The following is a 9520-nucleotide window of genomic DNA, read 5'->3' on the forward strand; positions in this document are numbered from 1 at the left end:
CCTTCATAATACAAGTTAAGGGTAAACTAACAAAAGTATAAACCTCGGTGACCTAATGAATAGAATTCAGGCATTTGTGTCGTAACAAGAAACTAAATAACCCTGGGGACATACCTGTATTGAAAATGACAAGCATATTCATTATTTTTCTAAAGAATGGTTAGGTAGTGTACAGTAGCAGTGGGTGTATTATAATTGTACTACTACTTCTGTAATAGCATTAGGGCTTGAAGCAGTTCTGTAATCATGGCTGAAAAAACGGACACGAATACCTTGGAACTATACACATTCTCAGTGTTTAGAAATGCAGTTAAAGATATTTTCAAAATCGGGAGTATTTTGGTAAGTTACCGTGTCTTGTCCTGATACGTTATTTCTATAGCTACCTATTATAGGCCTACATCTGTTTCGGGCATAGTGACATTTGAGAGACGTTTTAGACGGCTTGCAACATGGGCAGACACCCTGGTCTTAACGGGACACAGATAGCCTACAGTTATTCCTGCCAGCTTACTCAATAAAACTCGGCTATCGTGATTTCACTCGATTTTAAACAAAATGCCTTATCATCAGATCTCCCTATATAATTTGATAATATTATTCCCTACAGTATATTCCGATGCTTTATGGCGTATATTTAATTTGATCTTTATTAATTTACAGTATAATTTTAATTGTTTAACTACCGAAACTTCACACGCGCAGTCTGATCCGTAAATAAAGTAAAAACTAAAATGGCTATAGCCACTAACGGCCAACTTAGTTGAAACAAGGAAGTTGCAAGGTGAACGTGTGAACTTATCGTGAACCCGGAAATTACTTCGACCCGCGTACAATTGAAATTAAATTGAAAATATACTGATGAAATCAAAAATGTTGTTATGAACCCGGAAATTACTTCGACCCGCGTACAATTGAAATTGAATTGAAAATATACTGATGAAATAAAAAAAAGTTGTTATAAAACTATTTATAATATCTTCCCCAGATAGAAATATGGAACAATAGCGTACTAGTACTGAAAACTAATGTTATCAATGCTACGTTTCGCGGTACATCTAAGATAGATAAGATTTATACCGAAGTTTTTCCATTGTGCTCGCCTATGCAGAATTAACCATAATTTATATATAGATGCATACTTATTTCACACTTCGTAAGTTCTGTCTACACTATCAAACTAGTTTGACAAAAGTTAATGTGCCCAATGGTAGTGATATGCTTAAATATGGTAGTGATATGACGTCATTATGCCCATATATGGGCACATATTATAACATTTTGATAGTGTAGACATAGCTTTATTCGATGGTATAAAATATGTGGCATACGAAATCAGACATAACTAGGAATTTTCAATGTTGAAATTGTTAGAAAAAACAGAAAATACACAATATTTGATAATACTAAACACAACTATCTTGATACCATGTCTATTTCCAGAAATATCACAGTCTAACCTTTTTTGTTGTTATAATCAGTATTTTAAGAAAAATGCTCGTAAACAAATTTTGTACTGAAGTAGCTATTCTATATTTATATTTTTAGACGTATACATTGTGTCTTGGGTACATTATGTTGACCGTATGCGTGTTGTTCTGCAGTCGTTTCGGGAAAAATGAAATGGCCGCCATAACTCTAGCATTAGCGGTAAGAAATGAACATTTTAAATCTTAAAACTGCTTAACTGTTATTTGTGAATGAACAGGATGCATAGAAATACTAATTGAAATGTAATTTACACTTCTAATTTAATTGTTTAACAAAATACCCTTTTTATTGGGTTAAATGGCTATGTTAAAAGCAACACATTGCGCGGCGTTTGAATAATGCGAAGCCCCTAGCTAGGAAGGCCTATGCTGTATCACCAGCGAGCCAAGCGATTCAGAAGAGCCCGAGCCGCGAGACAGGAGAGGGGGAGAGATACTGCCGGTCCTCGTCGTCTTTGCGCAAGGGTGTGTAACTAAATAAAACGGCTATGTCAACTGTATATGACTTTATGATCTAGCGAACACGGGATGTCCGTCGTCCTCCCCTAAGACTCCCTGTTTCGTAAAGTCACTAATATTTAGATGACGACGTTCAATAGTCAGTTAATGTCTACCTAGTGACAGATTTTTAACCTATATCATTTTCAATTACAGTTGTTATCCTCTGTTTGCTTCGTTCCTGCAGCCGGTTTGATGACTGTGTGCAATACATACTTCTCTGTCGTAAGTACAAAAAAAAAAAACTGCAACACAATAACACTATGTAAAATTCTTACGTCAACTACTGGGAACTACTGTAAGCTTAATATTATCAATTATTTGAAAGAGTAGGTAAATGTTTTAGCATGCAGATGTATTGTCTTTAGCTGAGTAATACATTTCTGATTGTTTGATACCTAGTGAGTTCTTCTATTTTTCGATTTAATTGTGATGAACTTAAATAAGGCTTAGGCCTACCGTTTTACGACTTTACTTTTTGTAAAGCTTGGTTTCCACTATGACGTACCGCAGGGGCATAAGCGTAATTTAATCAAATCACAAGCGATGGATTTGTCTATGTCGCAAGTGGGAATCAAAGCTGTAAGCTTGCTTCCCGTTGGGGCGCGCCGCGTGCAACGCGAAGGACGTTAACCTAACGCAAGCAAATTCGAATAATCCATCGCTTGTAATCGGAAATAGTATAGATACAGTTATCAATCAATATAACGTGCAATACAACAAAAATGTAACCATTTTTGCAGCATATTAACGATAAATTCATTTTTACAGGGTCAAGGAGCAAACCTGGGACGATCACAAGGAATCTACCTTCAGAAGATGGTGTATCTATCAATAATTGCGTCATTGCTTTGTAATGCGATACTTATACACATTGACTATATTTTGATGTTTTTGGACAAAGAACCTGATGTCATTGCGTAAGTTAGAGCTTTTTAAATCAATATAAGTCTATTTTAACAACTTTATTAATCATTTTAATATGTAATGGCGCTAGTTACACTCCGTTATGCATGAGTAAGTAATGGATGACGTAATGCATAAACGGGCATAGAGAGTAAGATTCTATTTGTGATAAGTTATAGCAGGGATTCACTCTTCCCTATTTAAAGCTATTAAATACAATTACAATGATAAACACTTGTATATTGATAATTTTTAATTACTTAACAAATTGCTTTATGTCTTTGAAATTAGATTGGTGGAAATTTTCGTACGGACATGTATTCCAGGTACTTTTGTAAGTAACGCGTTTTGTCATGTCATCTATGCATTTAATCGGCATTTCCAGTGCGTTTTTGTCATGTCACCACTGCAATTTGCCTCTTTTTGTGTTTTCTATCTTTAGGCTTAAACAACACATTTAGTTTCAGCAGGTCTACATCATGTAGGATGGATTGAGTAAAGCTTAGAAATAATCCCTCGTACATTTGTAGGCCTACATACTATCATGATTGAATATACCGTGGAAGCCCAACTTATTATGTTATTTTGATCGTTGCAAGATTGTATAGAAACTTTTTACACGGAATAATATTTTGTTTATACGGTATTTTTTTACTATAGGCTGTCTTTATCACAGTTGGTCTTGGTCGAATATTACAGTGCAGGAATAAAATGGCCGTCACGGCAGTAGCAGCTACCATCGGTGTAGGTTTTAATGTGTTACTTAATTACATTTTAGTGTATGTGCTGGACATGGGATTCAGGTAAGTGCACAGCCTATATTAGACATTTTGAATAATTAGGCCTAGATATTTGCAGAATGTATAACCAATGACAACTTATGTTGGCGCATGCGTAAGATTTTATTATAGTTTATGCGAATAAGGTGCAGAAAATTAATAGAAATTCTACAGTATAACATTTCTTAAAATGAACCTTTTTCTTTTTATATAGAGGATCGGCTATTGCTCTTCTCCTTGCACAATACATTAATTGTATCATATTAGCAGTATATGTATACAAGTACGAAGATCTTGAGTGTAAGTTGATTATGGATAAACATGAGAGGAGGATATGCAAATTAGCAGATTAGATTTCTCCCCCCTTCCCACTTTCGCCCTCTCTTGATATACTAACCAACACGTATGTATGCAATACTCGTCGTTGTTTTTGTTTACGTTGTTACAAAATGCCACCAGCAGCTGCGTCTTACTATTTTCGTTTGACAAGAATATCTATGACCCGTATGTAATGAATGAAAAAAATTGTTTTTTTTTGTGTTCCAATTATGTTTTACGTAGCGCCATAATAGAACGTATAATACATTTTACCTTCTCTAGTTAGTAATTTCAATATTTTTTTTTAATAGTTTTTTCTCTCAAATCTTTGGAGAACTGGGGTGAATTTTTCTCAATCGCTGTACACGGATGTCTTATATTTGAAATAATGCAGATGGCAATTATAATTTGTTATATTCTAGCAGGTATTGTAATTTTAACAATTATTATAATTATTAGTGATACAATACATGCGTGCGTGCGCGTACAAAAGCTGTATCAATATAAACAGCGTGTGCGTCCAAAAGCTGTCTCAATTAATAGCGTGCGCGTACAAAAACGGTATCAATATTAACAGCGTGCGCCTACAAAAACTGTATCAATATTAACAGCGTGCCCGTACAAAAACTGTATCAATATTAATAGCGCGAGCGTCCAAAAGCTGTATAAATATTAATAGTGTACGTACAAAAACTGTATCAATATTTATAGCGTGCGCGTAAAAAGGTGTATCAATATTAATAGCCTGCGCGTACAAAAGCTGTATCAACATTAACATCGTGCGCGTACAAAAGCTGTATCAATATTAACAGCGTGTCTTTTATGGTCCCACTGGTTTGTATTTCATTTAAAAATAATAGTATAACAAAAGTATTATTATTATTATTATTACTAGGCCTAGTAGCAGTGATTATTAGAATACTATTTTTTTTGTAGGACAATTTGGTGCCCTCGAAATTGCAGTTCTAGGTGCCTTTGAGATACTTGAAATTTATGTTTACATCGTAAGTAGGCCTAAGGCTCTTGTAGTAAGGTAACGGGAGGGAGGCTATAATGGAAATCGTTAGATTTGAACAAACAATTAGTAATTACACAAAAAGAGCAGCCAATATCAAAGTTAAACATATATACATTGTGATGTCAGTCAATACTCTTCTGAAGTCAGGAACAAAACAACGACAATCAGCTAAATTCATTCGTACTTTATTTACGTATTTACTTGTTACAATTGCACAAAGTAGACCAGACTCGACGCTGTATTCACAGTGAACGACGGATCCAGATCGTTAAATAGAGCAAGTAGGCCTATATACATGACTGAAATTATAAGTAATGCTGTAGGACCTACATACATTTTTTACTCTTATACTCTTGGTATTACGATGACTGCTATCTTTCAGGTTTTGCTAGGACTAAGCAGTTCCGTGACGATTTTAGTTGGTCAATACTTTGGAAAAAAGGATGTAAAAAATGCAAAAATTATTGTGAAGTCAGCGTTTATTTTTCTATGTAAGTCAAAAAAAGAAAGGGAATTCTTGCTCAGTCTATCGAGGTAATCCTTCATCATACAAGTTTAGGGTACTAACAAAATTATAATCCTCGGTGACATACTGAATACAATTCAGGCCTTTGTGTCGTAACAAGAATCCATATTAGTATGTCCTTTGTAGCTTATTATCAACTGTTAAGATTATTAAAATACTTGGTCGAAACTATAATAAAATGAATTCTATGCTTATGTACCACTGACCGTCAAAGAACACTATCACATGAAACGAATGAGGGACCGGCGCAAATGTATCAACACTTCCTATTCAGAAGAAACGTTTGGATGTGGTCAAGCACTTAATATTATGTGTTCTATAAAAATAAAATATTATATGTTTCTGTATTTTAGTGGGGCTTTCGTTTGTAGCTGCTGTTACACTCTTCTTGTCACGAGATTATGTTGGATATATTTACACCTATGATAGGTATGTATGCAAATTAATAAAATACACCTGTTCCACGTCACGTGCGATTTTCGATATAGGTATTATTATAGAATTATTGGCCTCTGAAAAAAATTAAGATATTTATGACGTTTTCGTTATCGTATTCTAAATTTGCTCAACTTCACAATGAATTTGGTTGTTTGTTAAGTTGATTTAAAGAAATTTAAAGTACTGCTCGTTATGACATTTTCCTCTTAATGTCAACATAGTACATTGCTGTATACTTTCAGAATGGTTAGAGCATAGTGCATGATATAGTGTCTACTTAAATTCTACACTTTACCCATTTTTTATTCTGTATAATATATCATTTTCATGTTTTTCATTTAAAAATTGTGTTTTACTTTCTAACTTTAAACCTTTATATACAAACAAATAACTTTAACTTAAATAATTATTATTTTATTGATTTATGATTATGTGAACTACCAATGTTACTTTATGTATCTCGGGTCCAAATCAAATTATCCCTGTTATTTTTTATTCTTTAAGAATAAAAACAATAATTCCGCTAAATGTTATTGTTTATTTATAGAGAAATAATAACGGCATTTGCAAAGATAATACCCTTGACTATCATAATGATTTTCTCTGCAACAATCGAAGTAAGTTTTCTTGTTTTTCCTGGCAGTGACATGAATAATTTGTTGTATTATTTTCTTATTTTTATAATTCTAAATTAATATAAAGGTTGCGGTACACCCCGTATATTAGTTCTGAAAAGAATGTTGCCCAAACGCCATGTTTTTAGATAGGCCTACGTTTGTCCTATATCAGCTCAAGTTTATGTATGACACGCCATGTGTACCAAAATGTTTTTATTTTGGTCAATATTAAGCCGAATAGCCGTACAAAATCTAGACTACAAGTTTTATTACAATACGCCATTTTAACATACATGCATAATGAATTGTTTCTATTACTATCAGGCGATTGTCAAAGCAATATTACAAGCTATTGGTAGACAGAATATTGGAACTGTTACCAGCTTGATTTCCTATTCATGTGCACTCCCACTGTCTGTTTTGTTTGCATTTAAATTAGATTGGAAAGCAACAGGTACGTACGTTTTTTATCCTATTTTTTTTCCCCTTTTTTCGTTTTTTTTTTCTGTTTTCTTTTTTATTTCTTTCTTTATTTTTCTATCATTGTTGTCACCATCAGTAACTCAACATCATCATAATTATCTTCTTATCATCATCAATATAATTTATCTATATATATCACCATCGTCATCATCATGGTCTTCTTAATACCATTTATTCTTATTATTAAATTCACGTAAGAATATATATATATTTTGCAGGTCTTTGTGCTGGTATTATATTTGGTACTGTTCTAGAGGCATGCATTCTTCTTGTGGTTTTATTTAACATAGATTTCAAAAAGGAAGCGGACTTGGTGAGTTTTGAGAATTTTATCGTCACTCCTCAATCCTGAAAACCCTGAGAAAATAAGGTAGATTTAGATTGAAATAAAAAAAACGTATTGCTTTAACTTGACGATGCAATATTTGTTAAGTCAAAGTATCAGCTGTAGGCTTTTCCAAACCAGGACATATTGATGAATAGTTCGCTAGGTGTAGTGGCCTTGTGGAAAGTATACCACCATTTAGGCATAGGCTACTTTTTAAATTCTTAGTAAGACCTATGTTGTTTTTCTTTTCTTTTAACATATTATGTGTCCTTATTTAAGGCTATCGAGAGATGTCGTGAAGAAGACTTAAGAACACATAATAGCGTTCAATCAAATGGAAAGTTACAACATGAGGGGAAAGAAGAGTCAAGTTCACTTATTGCGAATACCAAGTACATATTGAGCAAGACAACAATTATTATTAGAATATTAAACTTTGCAATTCCAATTTTACTCTTTTTAGCAAGTTTTTTTATGTATTTACTTTATTAAAAAATTAAACAAAAAACCTAGTAAAATGAATTATGTTAAATATAATATATATATATTTTGAGCTTATGCACTCTTTGTGTTCGTAATCAATGTACCATGTCCCGCATACCTGGGCATGGCTCAGCCTATATATTGTGCCAGTTCTGCGGTACATTTCATTTCGAAACCTGAGCTGCACTGACGAGATCTAATAAGATCAAAACAGTATTGTCTGCAGATTGGATATATATATATATATATATATATATAAACACAACAGGCATAGAAATAAATTCCAAACCGCCCGGTGATAAATTATTTAATTAATTTTTGAAACGATAAAGATGAGGAAATCAAATTGTTTAACATTATATATAAACATACGTCGTAGTGTATCGTTACATGTACTGTACTATTTCAATCGACTACGACGGTGATAGTTTCAACAAAGTATTACATCGCAATGTTTTACTGTGTTTAGTGGTATTTTATTTGTAAAACATGTTAATTAATATTTCGTTACAAAATAAAAAATATATTTAAAAATTTTTCCTCTTTGCACCCATCCTCTTCCCCATCTCTCAACCATAATGTTACATACAAAACACAAATTAAGTTTGTTTAAATTTGACTTAAACAATTGGTCTCATTTTGTGACAACTTTCTCTTTCGGAAGTAATTCCCAGTGTGCTAATTTTAGTTGAGTACATAAATCACAGTGTCTATTTAATCGTTCCTGTAAACGACATATATTATTGTCCTGCATTATTGTACATTTGAAATCGCCAGTTTTTTAGCGCTGAAATTACTGTGTATTCGAGAACCATCTGTGGGCACGACCTAGATGGTACGCGAGCGAAGCTAGTTACTATAATTATATAAAAACAAAATACACTGTACATATTTATCTTTTCTTGTTTGTAAATAATTTTCTTGTCCATTTTTTGGTCTTTCCTCCTCTTTATCTTTTTTACTATTAAACTTATTATTATCATTAGAAATAAAATGATCACCTGTTGTTATTGTATGATATTCTTCTTCTTTATTTCTTTTTGTACAGATTGTGTGTCACAAATATCTCAAAAAGTTTAATGTCAATGATTATCAAAATGTCTTTCAAATACTTTAACTTAGTTCTAATAAGCTTTTCATCGTGATCACATTATCAATCATATCTCCATAATTCATTATTACATATTTATGAAATTCACTACACGTACCCTTCAGGTAAAGTTAAAAATATTAGCAAATAAAAACTTGTGCGTTTCAAGTTCATGCGCGTGAAATCGCGCGTTAAAAATTTAAAAATCTCAAAATTAAGTTTTGATCAATTTAGAGCATATATAATATACTTAGTAAACTACTATCTATATGATATAAAATATACACTGCTTGGTAATTCGCGATGCCTCCCCTCAATTAAAAGCTAACTCAAAATATGCGTAACAATATACAAATATTCCACAGCGCTTATTCTATTCACCTTTACTTCGCAAAATTCTATAAAAGAACTTTTTGTTTAGTATAACTATTTCTGACCCGTCTTGATTCATTATTACCTCCGCCAAGGAGGTATATGTAATCGATCGCGTGTGTTTGTTTGTCTGTTTGTCTGTTTGTTTGTTAGCAGGATTACTCAAAAAGTAAT

General features: G+C 32.7%; 1 protein-coding gene across 1 annotated transcript; it reads left to right on the plus strand.

The window, feature by feature from the left end:
* Window positions 1-169: 169 nt before the first annotated feature.
* On the plus strand, window positions 170-8884 carry LOC140056888 (multidrug and toxin extrusion protein 2-like). Its single transcript, XM_072102405.1, has 15 exons — window positions 170-342; window positions 1549-1650; window positions 2145-2213; window positions 2760-2908; window positions 3186-3228; window positions 3555-3697; window positions 3888-3973; window positions 4303-4416; window positions 4928-4995; window positions 5392-5500; window positions 5889-5964; window positions 6521-6590; window positions 6915-7044; window positions 7292-7386; window positions 7681-8884. Exons 1-15 carry the CDS (start codon window positions 247-249, stop codon window positions 7891-7893), a joined length of 1563 nt encoding a protein of 520 aa, XP_071958506.1. The 5' UTR covers window positions 170-246; the 3' UTR covers window positions 7894-8884.
* The last annotated feature ends 636 nt before the right edge of the window (window positions 8885-9520 follow it).

The sequence above is a fragment of the Antedon mediterranea genome, chromosome 8, assembly GCF_964355755.1.
Source record: "Antedon mediterranea chromosome 8, ecAntMedi1.1, whole genome shotgun sequence".
Taxonomy (NCBI): Eukaryota; Metazoa; Echinodermata; class Crinoidea; order Comatulida; family Antedonidae; genus Antedon; species Antedon mediterranea.

Excerpts from the sequence above, each read along its gene's own strand:
- LOC140056888 (XM_072102405.1), top strand. The coding sequence starts at position 247 with ATGGCTGAAAAAACGGACACGAATACCTTGGAACTATACACATTCTCA. Across the intron at positions 5,965-6,520 it reads TATATTTACACCTATGATAG|AGAAATAATAACGGCATTTG; the intron begins GTATGTATGCAA and ends GTTTATTTATAG. Across the intron at positions 6,591-6,914 it reads TTTTCTCTGCAACAATCGAA|GCGATTGTCAAAGCAATATT; the intron begins GTAAGTTTTCTT and ends TATTACTATCAG.